At 42.2% G+C, this 21,069-nt stretch overlaps 1 protein-coding gene across 2 annotated transcripts in view; it reads left to right on the top strand.

The window, feature by feature from the left end:
* SRPX (sushi repeat containing protein X-linked) overlaps positions 1–21,069 on the top strand; it is a 73,438-nt gene that overhangs the window by 39,707 nt on the left and 12,662 nt on the right. The window contains exons 2-5 of one of the 2 annotated variants that reach the window (XM_010381759.1): positions 4,242–4,301; positions 8,307–8,498; positions 10,958–11,134; positions 18,109–18,235. In XM_010381759.1, coding sequence (XP_010380061.1) covers positions 4,242–4,301; positions 8,307–8,498; positions 10,958–11,134; positions 18,109–18,235 — 556 coding nt within the window. The remainder of the gene's footprint in view (positions 1–4,241; positions 4,302–8,306; positions 8,499–10,957; positions 11,135–18,108; positions 18,236–21,069) is intronic. The other variant, XM_010381760.2, reaches the window with a different exon arrangement.

Here is a 21,069-nt window from a genome sequence, read left to right as displayed (position 1 = left end):
CAGTGTGCCCTGTGTTAGGGTAGTGTCCAGTTACTAAGAGAAAGCTATAAAACCATGTATTCATTTCTTAATTGGATTTGCTTAAATATCTCTTAAGTTTAGTATAGGAAACAGAATCCTCTCTAGGTATTTTACACAAAAAAACATTTAATGCAGGAAATAAGGTACTCACAAAATTGGAAGGGCTGAAGCAATGGAAGTCAAGAAGTTGCATTAAAGGTCAAATGGCACCATGACTTCAGTCCAGATGCCAGAAACTCCTCTTATCACTCAGGCTAGGAAACTGTTGCTGCCGTGACTATCACCACTGCCAACATCACCATCTTCCCTACCACACAAAACTGATGAGGGGACAGTGGGCAGAGTTGACAACACTCACATCTGCTGAAGCCTATTTTCTGCATGAACAACTGCAGAAAAGAGTTCCTTCCCTTTGATTCCTTCCAAATCACTAAAAGTAGACCCTTTCACAACCTAGGGATAAGGGAATCTGGAAACCGTACTTTTCAACCCAATGCCAGGCTTTCTTCCGCCTTACCCATGTGAAAGCCCTCCTTATCTTACTCATCTGTGATTTTCCTGCTGGGCTATCCACCCATGTGCATTCTCTCTTCGCCCCTATTTTCCCTCTATGCCCTGTTTGGGCTCTGACATCCTGTTCTGGCCTACCATGCCTCCCTATCCTTTCTGGTACAGATGTCTGCCTTGCTCTAAAGGTCTTAGAACTCAACTGTTCAAGAATAGAGGTTTAGGAAAGGGTAAGAGATCTCCTTGCTTTGTTAAAAATTACCATACGTATCTTTGTATTTCCCAACAATTTAGTGTTAGAAGTTTTTGAACTTTGTAAAAAGGGAATCATATATATAGTATATAGTCTTCTGGGACCAACTTTGCTTACAATATTATTTTAGTTTTATTCATCCATATTGTTGTTCTCACAAATGAGCTTTGCCATCTTTTAAAATCTTTCTTAATGCATTTTTGCATTTTGGGGGTTATGCTTCATTCTTTATTCATTCAGCAGTCTATAATATTTTCCCATGTTAAGAAACCTCTTCAAAATGAACATTATTATGTTATGAATGGATCATAATATGACCATTTCTTGTAGTTGGATATTTAAGTTAATTCCTATCTTAGAATGTGGTAGATGAAGAAAATAGAAGAAAAAAAGGCTGAGATTTTCCATGTGGCAGACTAGCTGGAAGATGGTTATTTGCTGAAATGGGAAACACTGGAGGATGCACAGATTTGGTGATAAGAAAAGGAATCTGGTTTTGAGCAGGTTGAGTGTGAGTATGGAGATATGCAGGCAACAGTTGAAGATTCTACACTGCCTTTTTAGGAGACAGTTCAAGGCTAGAAACAATGGATTTGTCATCAGTACGTGAGGAATGGTTTGAGGCAAGTATGGGAGTGAGATGGTCCAGAAAAATAGTCTGGAGATGTGTAAAGGACCAATACTGGATTCCTGGGAAATACTTATGTCCAAATGGCAGGCTGATCTAGATGTGCTGTCCAGAGAGTCTGTTTAGAAAGAAGGAAGAAAATCGGGAAACTGCCGTCATTTGGAAGCCACTGCAGAAGAGAGCTTCATGAAATGAATGGGTAGTCATTCATAGTAAATGCTGTAAATGCTGTAGACAAGTTAGCCAGAATGACAACTGAGGGCAAAATGTGTGTGTGTGTGTATATGTGTGTTGGAGGGCTGGGTGGGGGGAGAAAGTTTGCTTCTCATGTATCTGTTTTCTTTTTGTTTGTTTGTTTGTTTGTTGTCTTTTTTTATTTATTTTTATTTTTTTATTATACTTTAAGTTCTAGGGTACATATGCATAACGTGCAGGTTTGTTACATATGTATACTTGTGCCATGTTGGTGTGCTGCACCCATCAACTCGTCAGCACCCATCAATTCATCATTTATATCAGGTATAACTCCCAATGCAATCCCTCCCCCCTCCCCCTCCCCATGATAGGCCCCGATGTGTGATGTTCCCCTTCCCGAGTCCAAGTGATCTCATTGTTCAGTTCCCACCTATGAGTGAGAACATGCGGTGTTTGGTTTTCTGTTCTTGTGATAGTTTGCTAAGAATGATGGTTTCTAGCTGCATCCATGTCTCTACAAAGGACGCAAACTCATCCTTTTTTATGGCTGCATAGTATTCCATGGTGTATATGTTGGAATGATTGAAGGTTTACATGCAGACATGCAGTTCAACTATTTCCTTGGGTAGATTCCTAAAAGTGGAATGACTTAATCAAAGGGTTTGAGCATAGGCTTTTGATTCACGTTGTTAGGTAGCTTTCCTGGTTTTCATGGTTTTTTGTTTTGTTTTGTTTTGTTTTTGAGATAGGTTCTCCCTATGTTATCCAGGCTGTTTTTTGAACTCCTGGGCTCAAGTAATTCTCCCACCTCAGCCTCCCTAGTTTCTGAGATTACAGGCATGAGCCACTGTGCCTGGCTCCAGTGCTCATTTTTTTTATATGCAATAATGAATAGTTTGTAATTTTGTACACATCTGGGTGTGCAGAGACAGGGTGAGGAAATCTGCAGCAAAGGAGAATACAGAATTGGGCTTTTGTAGTTGTGGGTGTTTTCCTAATGGACACAGTCCAGCCCTCATCTCCTCCCCACTTTCAGTTTCCACTCTCTACATCTCTCATCCAGAACACAAGTGGAACAGGGACCATTACTCATTAGCTGCATGGGGATTTGAATAACCTCACAGTGGAGTGGTGGCAGGTAACTACAGCTAAATGCATGACCAAGATAGAGCTAACTCTAGTCATTGAATAGACTGTGAAGTCTGGAGGGAAGTTCTCTGAATTTAAGATTACAGTTTTGAAGTTTGGCACCTGCTACTACTTCAAGGATTAAGGATTTACTGCTCACTGGAATTCAATATTTAATATTCTAAAAACCATTCAGCTCCAACTTGCAAATGAGTTAAATTAAAATAATACACAGACATTCTCTCTGAGGCTGTGGTTTTATTGGTGGCAACACTCATTAAGAAATTTTACTGGCTGGGCATGGTGGCTCATGCCTGTAATCCCAGCACTTTGTGAGGCCGAGGCAGGCAGATCATCTGAGGTCGGGAGTTCGAGACCAGCCTGACTAACATGGAGAAGCCCTGTCTCTACTAAAAATGCAAAATTAGCCAGGCATGGTGGCACATGCCTGTAATCCCAGCTACGCAGGAGGCTGAGGCAGGAGAATCGCTTGAACCCAAGAGGCGGAGGTTGCGGTGAGCCGAGATCATGCCATTGCACTCCAGCCTAGCAACAGAGCGAGACTCTGTCTCAAAAAAAAAATAAATAAATAAATAAAAAAGAAATTTTACTTAAGCCATACCTTCATGAGAAGTTCTAAATAAGCACACAGTCTATTTCAGACCTCAATTCCTACAAATACTGTATACAGAAGCAATTTTGTGTTTCTTTTGTCATTAAGATAAGACTTTTTTTTTTTTTGAGACGGAGTCTCGCTCTGTCGCCCGGGCTGGAGTGCAGTGGCCGGATCTCAGCTCACTGCAAGCTCCGCCTCCCGGGTTTAAGCCATTCTCCTGCCTCAGCCTCTCAAGTAGCTGGGACTACAGGCGCCAGCCACCTCGCCCGGGTAGCTTTTTTTGTATTTTTTAGTAGAGACAGGGTTTCACTGTGTTAGCCAGGATGGTCTCGAACTCCCGACCTCGTGATCCGCCCGTCTTGGTCTCCCAAAGTGCTGGGATTACAGGCTTGAGCCACCGCGCCCGGCCAAGATAAGACATTTGATTTACCTCCTTATCTTCCATTTACATTTATTTCACAAGATGGACCTGTTTTCAGGTACCATAAACACCCAGTTCTACTGAGTTTTCTTTGACTGCTGGGGAAACCGTGGACTGTGTCTGATGCACACATTTTATTGCATCTCCCCTGGCATGAGATTCATATACATTGGCATCTTCTCAGAGTGAAGTTGACTCTCTCTATTTCCCTCTTCCAGAATTTCACTTGGCATATGGTGATTCCAAAACAGTTTGAGGCTCATTTTGATTGGTTTTTGGCAATCTCAGCTCAGCCAGTTTTACTCTGAGAGATCCCCTGTTTGTTCCTTCATGAATGGCCACAGAAGCTTTTGCTCTTGGCTCTGCGTTCTAATAGCATCTCCTGCATGGTCTGTGGAAAAGCAATGCTTTGAAATGTGCGTCCCTACTATGTGGCTTTTCTTGCTGCAGTTTCTGTTCTTTTTTATTGTAGGATCGGGAGACTCACCACTAGAAGACGATGAAGTCTGGTATTCACACCCTAGATATAAAGGTGAATGCTTTGCTTGTGTGCTAATGAGGACTTGCTGATGCCAGGAGAACTTTCCTTTTTGCCCTGCAGAACAGATTGTAATAAAGTGACCAGACAACACATTTAAGTTCTAATTATCTATCAAGGAAAAAGTATTTTTTTTAAAAAAAAATATATATACTCCCTTTTTTAAAAAAGGAAATAAAACAAAATGCGTTGGAAATCTCTGAAATGCTGTCTTTCAGCATCCCAATGGTCATTTTATTCTCATAAGTTTCTTTACTGTCCTCACTTCTGCAAAGGCAGCTGTAGCTGATGAAAGTGAAAATCAAGCCATGAGTTCTGCCTAATTCACACATTACAGCCAGAATCATCCAGAGTAAACCACCCAAGGTCAAATCTGGACCAAGTGCTGATAATGTACTAAGATGAATGGGGAATGAAAAAACTTGATTTTCATAAGCTCATTTCATCGTGCTCTTTCTGAGCCCAGCATGGCTCCTGAAACGGTATGTTAAAGTATGTTGCTCAAATGAAACTTAACTTAATGATAAAGAACTCCATCTCTACATATTCACAGCAATCCACTCCCCAGCAGGTATAAAAAGCCTAAACAAGAAACTTCTATGCAGATTCAGGTAAGTAGGTCCACAAATATTTCTACTGGTGAAACATTTCTCTGAAGTTTAGGGAAACCTGGGAGAAATGAAGGTAAATTTAGAGATGCGTTCGCTCTGAATCTAGTTCCTCTTACAGTGGAGGAAGAATTTGGAAAAAAAAAAAAAAAAAAAAAAAAAAAAAAAGGTTAACAAAGTTCCACTGTGGCATTTTGCCCTGGAAATTTGTCCTAATTCCTGGGATGAGGACGTGGCCCTTGTTTGTTGTGATGTGTCTCAGATACAGGAGAATCAGGGTAGGACTGGACAGCTTTTGGCTGGAGATGTCCTTCAGTTTTCTATACAAGTCAACAATATTTCCAATATAATGACTGGTGCCTGGTGCTTATGTCCAGGTGTGCTTCCCACCACCTACCACATTTGTTTGTGACATCTGAATGCAAATACTCATTCCTACCTATAGTTTCTATCTTCATAGCCTCAGAAATTAACCAATCAAGCAAAGCACCAATATGTTAATCAGATGTTTGTGGTAAAGAAATGTTCTAATTCACAAAACTTCTCAACTATTTATGGGTTTAGATTTTTTTTCTTTGAGTCCCTTGTTGAAAAATCTTCCTAAAACACATGCATGCACAGATGACCCTTCACATCTACAGCAGGGGTTGCCTAGTACCCTCAGGTCATTGTTTTTCATGTCCATCCTCACCTCACAGCATTGCAAATGTGACAGGTAGACCAGATGGCCAAAATGTGTGCTTGCCCTAGAACTTACCCTGAATGTTTAAGAATACATTTTCTTGGGGCATTGTTTCTATTAACAGTTAAATTGCTTACTGGTAGCAATCGTTTCAGTATGTGTAAGTATATCTAAACATCATGTTGTACACTTTATACAATAAAATTTAAGTTTTATTTATTATTATTATTATTTTTTGAGATGGAGTCTCACCCTGTCACCCAGGCTGTAGTGCAGTGGTGCGATCTTGGCTCACTGTAACCTCCACCTCCCAGGTTCAAGCGATTCTCCTATCTCAGCCTCCCGAGTAGCTAGGACCTACAGGCACATGCCACCACGCCCAGCTAATTTTGTATTTTTAGTAGAGACGGGGGTTTCACTATGTTGGCCAGGCTGGTCTCAAACTCCTAACCTCAGGTGATCCACCCACCTTGGCTTCCCAAAGTGCTGGGATTATAGGCGTGAGCCACCGCACCTGGCCAAGTTTTTTTAATTTTAAAAGCTAGAGGCAAGCCATTATTAACTGAGGGTTTAGTTTTAGATCCTGAGGCCCCTGCACAGTGTCCAGCACAAAGTGTTTTTGAATTAAAATAGGAAAGAAAATTAAATGTAACCAACATTTACGACGCTCCTGGTATGTGGCAATCATGGCTTTTGATTATTTTGCTTGGAATACCATCATATATTCATACTGATTGAGTTAATTTGTGATGTATGTATAAGCAGGTCATATATATACATACAGTAGTTCCCCCTTATCTGCGGTTTCACTTTCCAAGGTTCCACTTACCTTCAGTCAACCTCAGCCCAAAAATATTAGATATTTTGAGAGAGAGATAGTACATTCACATAACTTTCATTACAGAATATTGTTATAATTGTTCTATATTATTATTAGTTGTTGTTAATCTTTTGCCATGTCTAATTTATAAATTAAACTTCATCATAGGTATGTTTGTATAAGAAAAAAAACAGTATATATGACGTTGAGTACTATCCAAGGCTTCAGGTATCCAATATCCCCCGTGGGCAAAGGGGGAGTACTGTATATCACAAATATGTGTAGTACATACAGATTATATCTGTAAACCCTTAGAGGAAGGAAACTTTATTCAAGGAAGTTCTTTAGGCCTTGTGTGAGCTCCTGCAAGTTTATATCCACATGGTCAAATTTAATCAGCTCTAGTTAAGCCTTCAGGACATCACTTTTACCTAAGAAGTCCAGGGAAGTTTACTTGAGTCTTGAGTTTAGGACTCACTTGCAGCTGTCTGCAAAACATTGTATGATGAAAGTATTAGCCAGGCCAGGCACGGTGGTGCGTGCCTGTAGTTCCAGCTACTTGGGAAGCTGAGACAGGAGGATCACTTGAGCCTAGGAGGCCGAGACTGCAGTGAGCGATGATCATGCCACTACACTCCAGTCTGGGTGACAGAGTGAGACCCTGTTTCTAAAAAAGAAAAAAAGAAGAGAAAGTATTAGCCGAAGGAAATGTGAAGGCAAAAGTAAAACAGTGGTCTATGCATAAGACGTGGCCAGAACTGTTGGTTTTTGTAACTGAGAGGCAGTTGGAGGCATATCCTCAGAAGAGAATTCCTGGAAAAGTAAAACAGGGTCTGTCCTCCTTCCTGGCCACATGATGGCGGTCTTACCTCACTCACTGACAGCTCAGGTGCTGGGTGGAGTGATGAGCCAGGCAGCTGCAGGGAAGGGGCTCCTATTCATAGCATTGAGAGCCTGGCAGACTTTAGTGAACTCCTCACTGTTCCCCATCGACTGTGGGACATTGGGGTAGTGGCTACTGTAGGAACTTATCCACCAGGGAGTTAGTGTTGCCCTTATATTTTGTGGATCTCAAAGATAACATTTCAAAAGCACAGCAGGGAAGTTCTGATTTATTCATTTCATCCTAGCTGTGCTTTGGGCAACTATGAGACCAAAATCAAAACACCTGCAACTTTGTCATCTGGGGAGGGTGTCACCCTGTTACCTAAATGGGGCATAACTGGGGGCACTTCCCTATGGAGAGCAATTGTTCTTTGACTTTAGGCCAAATTTATATATTATTGCAAAAACCTGGAAATTGTAGCATCATTTAGATTAATGCCAGTATTACAACATTTTAGAGAGAATGTGCATATAGCCTAGAAGAAATGCAAATTAACCAATTATTGAATCCCCGCCACTATGTAGGACATCAATTGCTCTCAAAAGAATTATTTATCTAAAAAATAAAAATAAAAAATCTTGTGTATCTAGTTAAGGGAAATACTAAAAAAGAACAAGCATTTATTGAACATACACTGTGTGCTAGGCACCGGGCTAGCTGCTTGATATGCAATTTTTATTTAGTCCTTATAACAGCACTATGGCATAAGTATAGTTATTGATTCAGAGAGGTTAGCTAACTTGTCTAAGATCACACAGTTAGTTATAGAGGAACTCAGATTCATGTTCAGATATATCCGACACTTAGTCCCATGATTATAACTTCCCTACCCAGAGACACCTAAGAAAACATGGGGCACTAATTGAAGGTCCACAATTTGGAATGTAGCCAGCCTGGGACAGTGAGAGTAAGGGGACACATTTTCTGAAAGTGTCATTTCGTATTTATCTCTTTTGTTTCTGCTACTCGTATTTATCTCCTCTTTTGTTTCTGCTACTTGTAGATACCCCGTGGTGCTCCCCCATCAAGGTGAAGTATGGGGATGTGTACTGCAGGGCCCCTCAAGGAGGATACTACAAAACAGCCCTGGGAACCAGGTGTGACATTCGCTGCCAGAAGGGCTACGAGCTGCATGGCTCTTCGCTACTGATCTGCCAGTCAAACAAACGATGGTCTGACAAAGTCATCTGCAAACGTGAGTAGGCCAGCTCTGTGTTGGGTCCTCAGAGATGACCAGAGCCAATGTTCTTTTGCTCCAAGATTGAGGATTTTCACTGAACACTGATGAGGAAAATTCTCTTTATGAGCAGGGGGACAAGAGGGGGGTTCTAAAGATGTGGTGGAAGTGAGATGGCTCCTCTCAGAGAGAATGATATGATCAGCTGTTTGAGAAAAGGGGAGAGAAGATCATTGTTCAGAAGATGAGTTACTTTTGTTCAGTTAGTGATGGATCCTGAAGAGGCATTGGGGATTTAGAAACAAATAAGACACACATGGGTCCTGCCATGAAGAGGCTCTAGCAAGGCAGAGGTGTCAACTGAGAGATAAGTACAAGAAGGAGCCGGGCGCGGTAACTCAAGCCTGTAATTCCAGCACTTTGGGAGGCCGAGACGGGCGGATCACGAGGTCAGGAGATCGAAACCATCCTGGCTAACATGGTGAAACCCTGTCTCTACTAAAAAATACAAAAAACTAGCCGGGCGAGGTGGCAGGCGCCTGTAGTCCCAGCTACTCCGGAGGCTGAGGCAGGAGAATGGTGTGAACCCGGGAGGCGGAGCTTGCAGTGAGCTGAGATCCGGCCACTGCACTCCAGCCCGGGCGACAGAGCGAGACTCCGTCTCAAAAAAAAAAAAAAAAAAAGTACAAGAAGGGTACTAAGTCAGTAGCAGATTAAAGAAGTGCTCTCCCAGCCGGGCGTGGTGACTCATGCCTGTAATCCCAGCACTTTGGGAGGCTGAGGCGGGTGGGTTGCCTGAGTTCAGGAGTTCGAGACCAGCCTGAGCAACACGGTGAAACTCTGTCTCTATTAAAATACATAAAATTAGCCGGGTGTAGCGGCATGGGCCTATAATCCCAGCTACTCAGGAGGCTGAGAAAGGAGAATTGCTAGAACCCGAGAGGTGGAGGTTGTAGTGAGCCAAGATGGTGCCACTGCACTCCAACCTGGGTGACAGAGGGAGACTCCGTCTCTAAAAAAAAAAAAAAAAAAAAAAAAAAAGAAGTGTTCTTCCAAGGAGTGGGGCTTAGGGAGGCAGGAAAGAGTCACAGAAGAAGTGATGCTTATTTATGAAAGTGAGTGTGCCTCAGGGGAGAAGATTAGAGGAGCAGCGTTTCAGGGGCTGGCTTTTAGCTTCATGACAAGTCATACCTCATTTGGAAAACTGCAAGTGGTACAGCATTGTTGAAGCACACTTTAGATGTCTTTGGTATTCAAAACAGCCACCACTTTTTGAGCACTTATGGTTTGCCAACAATTTCACATACATTTGATTTTTACAGTAACAATATCAACATGGGTGTCATTACGTTAACTTCATTGTCGGGGAAACCGAGGTTTCAAGGCTGCAGCCATGTCATCAAGACTATGCAGACTCTGCAACTGGGTGACTATAGTGGACAATCCGCTCTACCCAGATCTCCTCAATGCCTTTTCCTAGTTGTGTGTATCCAGTACCCAGCTTCTGAGTACTTGGCTCTTAAAGACTTGCAACTTCAACCTATTCAGAAGACTGCTCCTTCAGACGACTGCTCCCGCTCTCTCGCTCTCGCTCTCTCTCTCTCTCTCTCTCTCTCTCTGTCTCTCTCTCTCACTCTCGTTCTCTTTTCACAAGAGAGAGCATCTCCTGCGAGCAGCCTGTAGCTGCCCAGTGACTGACTGGTAAAGAATTCTGAAAGCCCAGCTTCCTTGCGGGGGCAGGGCAGAATGAGCTGTCATTCACACTCCAGAGCTTCCCTGTGGGATCAGGCTGCTGCTGACTTTGCCTGAGATCTCATGTTGCCTGGCTTTCTCCCCTTCCCTGTTCTGCTTTCCTCACCCCCTCACTAGTCTCCCTGGGAGCACTTTCTTACTAAACCTCATGCACATAAATCTGTATCTCAGAATCAGCTTCTGGGAAGCTCAACCTAAGATAGTGGCTTAGCTGGGTTGCCAACCCAAGCCAGTGTGATATGAAACTTTGTCTCTTCTGTGTGACATAAAACCATCTGTTGTTTCTTAAATTCCATTTTATTTATTTATTTATTTATTTATTTATTTATTTAGACAGAGTTTTGTTCTTGTTGCCCAGGCTGGAGTTCTATGGCGCAATCTCGGCACGCCGCAACCTCCGCCTCCTAGGTCCAAGCCATCCTCCTGCCTCAGCCTCCCGGGTAGCTGGGATTACAGGCACGCACCACCATGCCTGGCTAATTTTGTACTTTTAGTAGAGATGGGGTTTCTCCATGTTGGTCAGGCTGGTCTCGATCTCCCGAACTCAGGTGATCCACCTGCCTCGTCCTCCCAAAGTGCTGGGATTACAGGTGTGAGCCACTGTGCCCAGCCTTGTTATATTTAAATTAACTTTTCACCCCATGCTTTCAGTTTCTAGACTCTGAAACGAAACTCTATAGACAAAAACTAAGAAATGCTGAATATCTGATTTTTCTCATTTTCAGAAAAGCGATGTCCTACCCTTGCCATGCCAGCAAATGGAGGGTTTAAGTGTGTAGATGGTGCCTACTTTAACTCCCGGTGTGAGTATTACTGTTCACCAGGATACACGTTGAAAGGGGAGCGGACCGTTACATGTATGGACAACAAGGCCTGGAGCGGTCGGCCAGCCTCCTGTGTGGGTAAGAAAATGCCACAGCCCTCAAGAGGCACTTGCTTTGGGAGGAGCAGGGGGTATTCGTATCGTGGATTGTAAAGGGAGCATCACTATTCCTCCTGTAAGGCCTAAGCATGCAACTTTGCTTTCAGTAGCATCACTGGTTCTCTGGCTCAGCCCTAAATCTAACCTCAGTGTTTATCCTGGAGCTGACTTCATAGCGGATGGTTTCCATCTGACTTTTGTCTTTTTCTTGGTTTGCTATTGAGGCAACTGCAGGCTGGCAGAGATGTGGCATACACCTGCCGATTTTAGTTCAGGGGCCTGAGCAAAGTTATTGACACTATAGGGACAGTCCAGTAGAGAATATCTATGTGTCTTTCAGCCCCAGTGTACTTCCTTTGTCATTGACTCCGGTGGTCAGTAAGCACTCAATTTGTTCAGCTGGAAGGGATTTGGATATTTTGCCTCTGGGTGTGTTGGGCAGTGAGTGGTTCCCATGGTGTGGTCCTGGGAGCAGAAGCAGCAGTAGCATCCCCTGGGAACTGTTTAGAAATGCAAATTTTCACCAACCCACCCCTACCACCTGCTGAGTCAGAAACTTTAGGGTCAGACCCAGCACTTCGTTTCTTAATGAGCATTCCAGGGATTGTGAAGCACTCAAATAAAGAGCCACTGACCTAAGGCACTGCTTCTCAAACTTTACTGTGCAGCGAAGTCCTCTAGGGACCTTGGGAAAAATGCAGATTTAAATTCAGCAGGTCTGGGGTAAGGCCCAGGATTCTGCTAAACGATGCTTTAGGGCAAAGTTTCTGAACCTCAGCATGATGGACATTTGGGGCCAAATAATTCTTCGTTGTGGAGCCCTGTTTTTTTGTTTGCAGGATGTTTAGCAGAATCCTTGGATTTTATTCAGTAACTGCCAGTAACACTGCCCACAGGGGGCACCTCACAGATGTTGCTTTCAGTGTCCTCCCTGTGATTTGGTATGTGCATAGCTCTTCAAAACAAACCAAAAAGAAAATTGAATCTACTCCCTCATATTGGAAGGGGCAGAGGTGATGGTGGGAGGAGAGAAGCTCTAAAATCTTTCTGCTAAGCAAGCTTTGGCAGAGTACTCTAGGGATCATACTGTTGAAATTTCCAGATTGTGTGCAACAATGGAAAGAAAATGCTGATTGTTCTAAAAAAGCAACAGCATGTCTTAAGCTGGACCAGATGGGCCTGGAACCTTCCCAGAGGGAGAGAGAATGAACCCCGAATTCAGGAGATTCATATTACAGTTTGTCAGGACAAGGTTCAGGCATATTTGGGAGAAGGAGGATTATACATGCAATTAGGTAGGAGTGACAAAAAGGGGTAGAGCGATCCACAAGAGAGCCTAGAGCTCCCAGGAAAACAGAGAGAAATGGGCAAAGCAAGCAGGCAATTCTTTCTTTGATTTTCATGACAAACAAGCTGAGGTTTGTCCCCAGTGAATTTTATTCTAGGGATATCATTTATTTTTTTGGCTTTAATATATTAAAATAGTTTAATAAATTTGTTTTTGTGTTGGCAGGGGTAGGGGGTCCTTGAGTGTAACTCAGAACTTCAACCTATTTTAGGAGCTGACACATAGTGGCTAAGTAGTTCCCAGATTTCCACACAGCCTTCAACAGTCTTGGCCAGAGCTGTGCTGAGTGGTGAGAAAGTTGTCCCAGTTCTCTTCTAGACTGCAAGGGAAGAGAGAAGACTGGGCTTACTTTTGACTCTGAGGTGGTCAGTTCTGTGGTCTGGCTAATTTGAAGGTGCCACAAGTTAAAATTAATTCTCTTACACAGACCATACTCTGGCAATGGGCTGAAATTCATGGTTATTTCAGAAACAGATATAGATAAAAATAAGTCAATGTAGGAGGGAAAAAAATACTGCAAATTGCAGGAGGGTAAACTCTTTGAAGAGCCACAACATCCATTGATCTGGAAGAAAATAAACCTTAGAATGTAACCACTATTGTTTTGGGGGGATATTTTTCTTTCCATTTTTAGTTATTTTTGGTTATGTTGGCATTTAGATAGAACAATGGATAGTTGGAATCACAAGTCCTCATGTAGTGACCATATTTTGAGTAGACACATGATCTCTCCTTTAGACCAGCACTTCTTCCTAGGCCAAAACAGGAAGAAAACAAATTAAAGATACTTTAAAAACCATGGACAATGAAAAACCAGCAAAGGTCTTTTGACATGCAGAGAGTATCCATTTAAAATTGCTTTAACAAAAGACAATGTACAAACCCCGCTGAACGGATTGTAATAAAGTAACCAGACAGCACATTTAAGTTCTAATTCTCTATCAAGGAAAACATATTTTTAAATAAATATATATGCTCCCTTATTTTTTTGTTTTCTACAGAGTAGAATAGGTGGAGATTTATTAACACAAATGAAATTCTGGAATAAAAAATTTCGGAGATGTAATATATGGAAATTGATGGCATACGTTTCTCGTGTCCCAGCTGTCTCACAGCTGGTTTACCCAATGACCCATAGGAATAGGATCATTGCATTATTGCTGGGCTGCATTGCGTTGTTCAGTTGATGCAAACATCAGTAGGGCTAAGAATAAATGTATCCATGCATTGTTGCAAATGATGTTAAATTGTGCTAAATTCTTCCTGGGTTGACAAGTACACATTCTTTTGCAAACTTTCAGAGGCTAGTTTCAGTGTCAAAGCAACTTGATTGATTGAGATACGGATTCACTTTTTCCCTTACATGATTTGTTAGTACAAACAGAACAGGTCAACTTTTAGTGGCCCTCTCTAATATAAATGTATCACCAATGAATTTTTATTTGGGCTTCTTTCTTGTGAAGATGTTGACTTTTAGAGATGAGGTCTCATTATGTTGCCCAGGCTAGCCTCTTGCTATGTCGTCCAGGCTGGTCTTGAACTCCCGGGCTCAAGTGATCCTCCCACATCAGCCTCCTGAGTGACTGGGGCTACAGGCATGAGCCACCACACCCGGCTATGATCATGACTTTTAAATGTGGATTTCATTGCCTCCCTTCTTGCCTCTTTTGTCTGTTTTGGAAAGTTTTCTGGATTTTTGTATGGTGCCAAACAGAGGAAACCACTTCCCAGAGCCATCCACAGAGATTACACTCTGGCTGGGGGAAGCAAACAACTGGGTGACTTTTCAATGGCCAGATTTGTTCTGCATTTGGCAGTCACTCGCTTCCTATGCCCCCTTGAAAAGAACTCTTTCTTTCTCTGTCACCAAACTCAAACTATTTTATATTTGCATCAGTGATCTGTTGCTGCACAACAGACCACCCAAAACTTAGTGGTTCCAAACAACTATGTTATTGCTCAAAGATTCTATGGGTTGGAAAGTTGGGCAGAGCTTTGTGGGGACAGCTTATCTCTGCTGTGTGTGGTAATGGCTGAGGTGACCAAGTGGAGCTGGAGGATTCAAGCTGGCTTCACTCACAGGCCTGGTACCTCAGTTGGGAAAAGTTGTACTGACTGGGGTCTGGCTGACTCTCTTTCTCTCTCTCTCATTTATAATTTCTCATCCTGACTACATGGCCTCTCCAGTCAATTGGACTTCTTTAGATGGCAGCTGACTTTTAACATAGTGAAAGCAGAAGGCACCGGATTCTTTGAGGGCCTGGGTCTGGAACTGGCACAGGGTCGCTTCCCTTGCATTTTATTGTTATCTGTTGGCCAAGACATTGTCCTTTTGAACCTCTTCCTTCTTTCCACTACATACCTGGTTAGATGTGTCAAGGATTTCCAAGTAAATAGTTCAGCTTCAGCTGAGTGCTGGTGGCTCACACCTGTCATCCCAGCACTTTGGGAGGCTAAGGCAGGCAGATTGCTTGAGCCCAGGAATTCAAGACTAGCCTAGGCAACATGGCAAAACCTTGTCTCTACAAAAATAAGTGAATAAATAAAAAAAAATAAATAAATAATAAAAAAATTAGCCAGGCATGGTGGTGCATGCCTGTAATCCCAGCTACTTGGGAGGCTGAAACGGAAGGATCACATGAGTCTGGGAGGTCAAGGCTGCAGTGAGTTGATATTGTGCCACTGCACTCCAGTCTGGGTGACAGAGTGAGACCCTGTCTCAAAAAAAAAAATCCACCTTCTTAGATAAATAGTAGTTGATACAATGCAATATATTTGTTTCTCATATTTTATATGCACAGAGAAAACTAGAGCACAGAGAAGGGAGACAGTTTGTCAGATGTCTCCAATGAATAAGGCAGAGCACAGAGGCCAGAATTTTCACTGAAGGTTTCAAGATTTTTATAAATTGCAGGCATCCTAATTCAACAGGGAATAGTAATTATGTTTCTATAGTAACTTTGTTCCTTTCATTCATGGAAATGTATAACTTATAAAATGCTATCGGGGCCAAATCTGGGTAATAACAGACTTAGGTCTCTGGGGCATCAGCTGAAGGGCAGACCAGCTGGTCTCATCAGCTGAGAGAGAAGGCAGCTGCTTGAGAATGTGTCAGGATCAAGTCCTGTGGAGGCTCTTCAAGAGTTCATGGGGAAGCTATGACAGGCCATCACAAAACCGTATGTGTGCAAAGGTTGGCGGAAAACACTAGGTCAGCAGCAGGCAGACACACAAAAGGGTTTGGTTTATTAAAATAACTTCAAAATATGTAATGGCATTTAAAAATCCCAGACCACAAAGAAATTCCTAAAGAGAGGAAATGCTTCTTCCCAATCTATAAATGGGGACGCTAATAACACTGCTTAGTCTAATGGATGGTTGTGCAAATTCAGTAAACTAATATAGGGAAGATACTTAGCATGGGGTGGGCATGTAGGAAGGATTCCTCCAACATTAGTTATTATTTGTAATGATTTATTTCTTCTTGTTTCTTCTTTGGAAGAACACTGTTTCTGAAAAGCTTGGCCAGTTCAGCTGATCATTATTAGCTAGAGATAAGCTGGCTTTGGGAAACTCTGAGATTCTTCACCCAGATAACCTATCTTGGAGCCTGTGTTCTTACACTGTTAGTACATCTAGATACAGAAAACAAACAGCAATGTATCACCCAGACATTTAGTTTACCTGACGGACACTAAGTTGCTTTTCACTCTGACTATGCTGCTCCAAGAAAATACGGTAACACAATGTAATTTTACAGTGAAATCTATATGCTAATAAATATACTTTCTATAATGTAATTGCCAGCTATATTTGACCAGCAGGGGGCAGTCATTATATACTTGTCTTTCTGTGAAATGTTCATCTGAATTATAAGTTTGTCTTCTCTCACCTATCATAGTAAAAAATTAAATTATTTTTCAAAAAACTTAGCAACTGAGAATAGACATCTTGAATGCATTTAAGGCATCTTCCATTTCATCATAGTATTTGTATACTTTATTTTATCAATTCTGAGAAGCATATTTTTTCTACCTTTTAATATCCCCGAAATATGGATGCATTTCACAATTAGGAGTGACTTAGATTCAACAAAATATGGTGGTTATTCAATTTAGGATTGGTGCATTAAGGCTGTTAAGTTCACACCCCACTGAAGCATGACATAGAATGAAAATGAATTTGGATAGCTGAAGGCAAAATTGTTTAATAAGTTATTCATAACTTCTTACCCTAAATAAAATGAGAAATTATTAGACAAGACACAGGAGAAAGTATATAAAGAATTTTACTTGGTGCATTTAGTCTCTCAAAGACATCTGTCATTCAGAATCAAAAGGACATTTAACTTTCATTAAGGCCGTAATAGCACTTAATACTTATCAGTTGATATGTAAAGTAACGTGAAGCTGAATGTCCTTAATTTGCTATGCCCTCTTTAAATACATTCTCTACCTGTTCAGAAACATTAAGTAGAATTTGCAGAAATTTGAACTTCCTCCTGTGATTTCACTTCAGCTAGAAGATGAAATACAACCCAGTGTAGAGTTGACATCTCATTTACTTTGAGCCCTCATTAACCACCCATCCTTGTTATGACTATTGAGGCAGAATTCCTATTACCACATAGAGAAACTACTTGAAGAAATTGGGGAGGCTTTTGGAGGTCCAGAGCCACAGTAAAACTGCTGTCCCAGAACACAAAACCATAAGTGTAGTTCAGTAGCAGTTCAAGGGGAGAATGGACCCAGACAGACCATTGCCTATTTTAAGATATTAAGCAATATGTTGATAATAGATAGCAGAAAGAGAGAGAGAACTTGTTCTGGTGGCAAGTGCCCTGACTTAGATTATAATTCACAGTGCCATTATCTACATGTGTGGTCTTAAATAAATCACTGAATTTCTTTGAGCCTCAGTTTGCACATCTGTAAAATGAGAAAATTGGGCGGCTCCTCTATACCTCCATAGCATTCACTTTTACCTTGCCTGGGGCATTGCCATTTTCTACCTCATGTTATATTTCATGTGTGGTAATGTAATCCCCCCAATACATGGCAAATTCCCTGAAATGTCAGGAACACATGATTCTCTTGCCTTTGTGTACCTCCAACCCCAGCAGTTGGAATGAAGCCTTGGATGAGATTGGTACTCATGAAAAATTTATTGCCTTGAATTGAATCTGACTAGATGATAGCTAGAGTGCCTTTCTCTAATATTCCATGATGCTGTCCTCAAAGCAGGAAGTACTCACTAAAACCAAATGACTTCTAGTTTCAGCTGAGTAACTGCCATGTGGCCATCAGTAGGCAGAATTTGGAAGCATGGAGAGGAAAGGCTGTAACTAATGAATTACCCACAGGACACCTCGCAAGGCCAGTTGATTGCAGGTTTAGCCCTGCACATGTGAGTATTGAAACAATCTTCAAAACTTAGCAGGAGAGTAAAAGCATTATGAAGGGAGAAAAGGGGAATATATAGGGTGAACAAACTCTTTGAAAATGGAGAATACCCAGAGGCTTTGGTATTTTAAACTTTGGGTGTTGAACCCTAGTTTGACTAGATATTTCTTGATGATGATGAGAATGTTTTGGCTATATTTTCAGATATGGAGCCTCCTAGAATCAAGTGCCCAAGTGTGAAAGAACGCATTGCAGAACCCAACAAACTGACAGTCCGGGTGTCCTGGGAGACACCCGAAGGAAGAGACACAGCAGATGGCATTCTTACTGAGTAAGTGAAACTTGGCAGATAAAATGATGTTGTCTCTTTTATGTGAGATGTTTGCTACCCAGAGTAGGGGAGTGTATATATGCTAGTCTGTTTATGCTTTCAGATGTGGTCCACATGGTCACTACCTAATATACTATATATGTTACCTATGTATTTGTTGATTGCCTGTCTCTATTATAATATGTTCACTGCTATGTCCTTAATGCCCAGAACTGTGTCTAGCACATAGTTAGCACTCAGTAAATCCTTACTGAAGGAAAAAAGAGAAATAAGGGGTGGTGAATGATGTGATTATTATGCATTGCATGCTTGTATCAAAGCATCTTGGCTGGGTGTGGTGGCTCATGCCTGTAATCCCAGCACTTTGTGAGGACGAGGCAGGTGGATCACCTGAGGTCAGGAGTTTGAGACCAGATTGACCAACATGGTGAAACCCTCTCTCTACTAAAAATACAAAAATTAGGCAGGTGTGTTGGCACACACCTGTAATCCCAGCTACTCGGGAGGCTGAGGCAAGAGAACCGCTTGAACCCATGAAGCTGAGGTTACAGTGAGCCAAGATTGTGCCACTGTGCTCCAGCCTGGGTGACAGAGTGAGACGCCATCTCAAAAAAATTTAAAAAAATCTCGTGTACCCCATAAATACATATACCTACTACATACTCACAAAAATTAAAAATAAAAAAAATTTAAAAGAAGGGGTGGTGAGAAGGGAAGGAGGAACAGAAGGGGAAAGAGGAAGCCAGTTGGTTAATTTAGGGATAGAGTAACCCGCATTGCCTGCCCAGGCAGACCCTACTCATGCCCCCAGGCCATGACCTGCACTGGGAAGCCATCTGTGTCTCCCAGGTGGTGCCAGAGGCTGCCGCTCTTGTGCTCTGTGAGTACAGTTTGGTGCAGAACTTTTTCAACCCTTGTTTTTTGGCTGTATTTATCTCTTTCAAAGCTTTTTAATTTATTTTTAAAACTCCTGACCATATCAGACGCTTACAGATGCTTATTTAAAAAAAGGGAAGGTGTTGGCCAAGCACAGTGGCTCACGCCTGTAATCCCAAAACTTTGGGAAGCCAAGGCAGGCGAATCACGAGGTCAGGAGATCAAGACCGTCCTGGCTAACACGGTGAAACCCTGTCTCTACTAAAAATACAAAAAATTAGCCAGGCGTGGTGGCGGGTGCCTGTAGTCCCAGCTACTCGGGAGGCTGAGGCAGGAGAATGGCGTGAACCCGGGAGGCAGAGGTTGCAGTGAGCTGAGATCGTGCCACTGCACTGCACTCCAGCCTGGGCGACAGAGTGAGACTCCGTCTCAAAAAAAAAAAAAAAGAAAAAAAAAAAGGGAAGGTATCTTCTGCTTTCTTCCCCACCTCTACCCCATTCTCCTGGACCAATTTCATTCATAGTTTGACATATATCTGAGTTGCTTTTTGTTGGTATGTTTGTTTTACCAACCACAATGAGAGGCACTGTTAAGAAGCTTTTAAAAATGGGTGGATCCCTTTGTGAGGGTTAGCTATGTGTTGTTCTAATCTAGCATTTGGGCCTGTATCCCTGCAACTGTTTGGTTGGCCTTCATATTCCCTGGAGACCACCACTTCATGTTAGCATGTTCATATCTGTGCCTTAAAGTTTACGGGCATATTAGAGCTTCCCACTGGGTTTTCATCTGTAGATAAAAGGATACCTCTACTTTATCTCCTGGTGATCCATAAAGCAAGAAAAGACTTTCTAGAATCCTATCAACCCAGGCTGTGCATGACAAAACATTTTTACACAATGATTAGGCAATAACAGTACATTTTCTAGTGAGAGGAGGCAGGACATTTTGTTCCTACATTCCAATAATTTTCCCCCAGTGCCTCATCTAGCTTAAGTAATACGACTAGTTATGCTCTCCCATTGTAACTTCTCAAAGATAAAGTTTGACCATTACAAAAGTATTTGCTATCACATACACATCCCACGAATCCCTTTGGAGAAAATGTAGGCAATCAGAATTGAAAGGTAAGTTGACATAATCAGGGATTGCGTTTTATTTACCTTTGACTCTTCAGGGTCTAGCACAATGCCTGGCCCAGCCCCTACCACATAGTAGGTTTTTAGATTTTTGCAACTCTGACTGCTGTTGAAATCCTGTGTAATAAACACAAAACATCAAGCCATCAGATGACTCTATTTGTCTAAAAGCTTTGTGAGAATATTCACTTTGTTGTTTTTGTGGGTAACTTGTGTAATACGGTTAGCAGTGTTACATTTTATTTGATTTTTTAATTTTTTGAGACAGAGTCTCACTCACTCTGTCACCCAGGCTGGAGTGCAGTGGCACGATCTCGGCTCACAGCAACCTCCACCCCCCAGGTTCAAGCGATTCTCCTGCCTCAGCCTCCTGAGTAGCTGGGATTACAGGTGTGCACCACCACACCCTGCTAATTTTTGTATTTTTAGTAGAGATGGGTTTTTGCCATGTTGGCCAGGCGGGTCTTGCACTCCTGACTTCAGGTGATCTGCCCGCCTCGGCCTCCCAAAGTGCTGGGATTACATTTATGAGCCACCGCACCTGGCAGGATTGTTACATTTTAAAACAGCATCTCAGTACTCTCCTGTCCCTTTGTTCAAAGCAGCTGTCTGCTTCCAGGGTTCTACAGCCCAGAGGCCAGAAAGGTTTAGAGCAGGATGCGATGGGAATGCACTCCAACAGGATGCGGAGTTCAGAGAAGGCTGTCTTGTTCCCTTTACAGCTCTCACTTGGGCTCCTTGCTGCCCTGGCATTTCTCCTATGACCCCTTCCACCATTTCCTATCCAAGCCACTGCTCTATAGCTCCCTTGTGAGGGAGAAG

Source organism: Rhinopithecus roxellana, chromosome 7, assembly GCF_007565055.1.
Source record: "Rhinopithecus roxellana isolate Shanxi Qingling chromosome 7, ASM756505v1, whole genome shotgun sequence".
Taxonomy (NCBI): domain Eukaryota; kingdom Metazoa; phylum Chordata; class Mammalia; order Primates; family Cercopithecidae; genus Rhinopithecus; species Rhinopithecus roxellana.
Note: the sequence above shows the minus strand (reverse complement) of the source record. Positions and strands in the feature narration are given on the sequence as shown.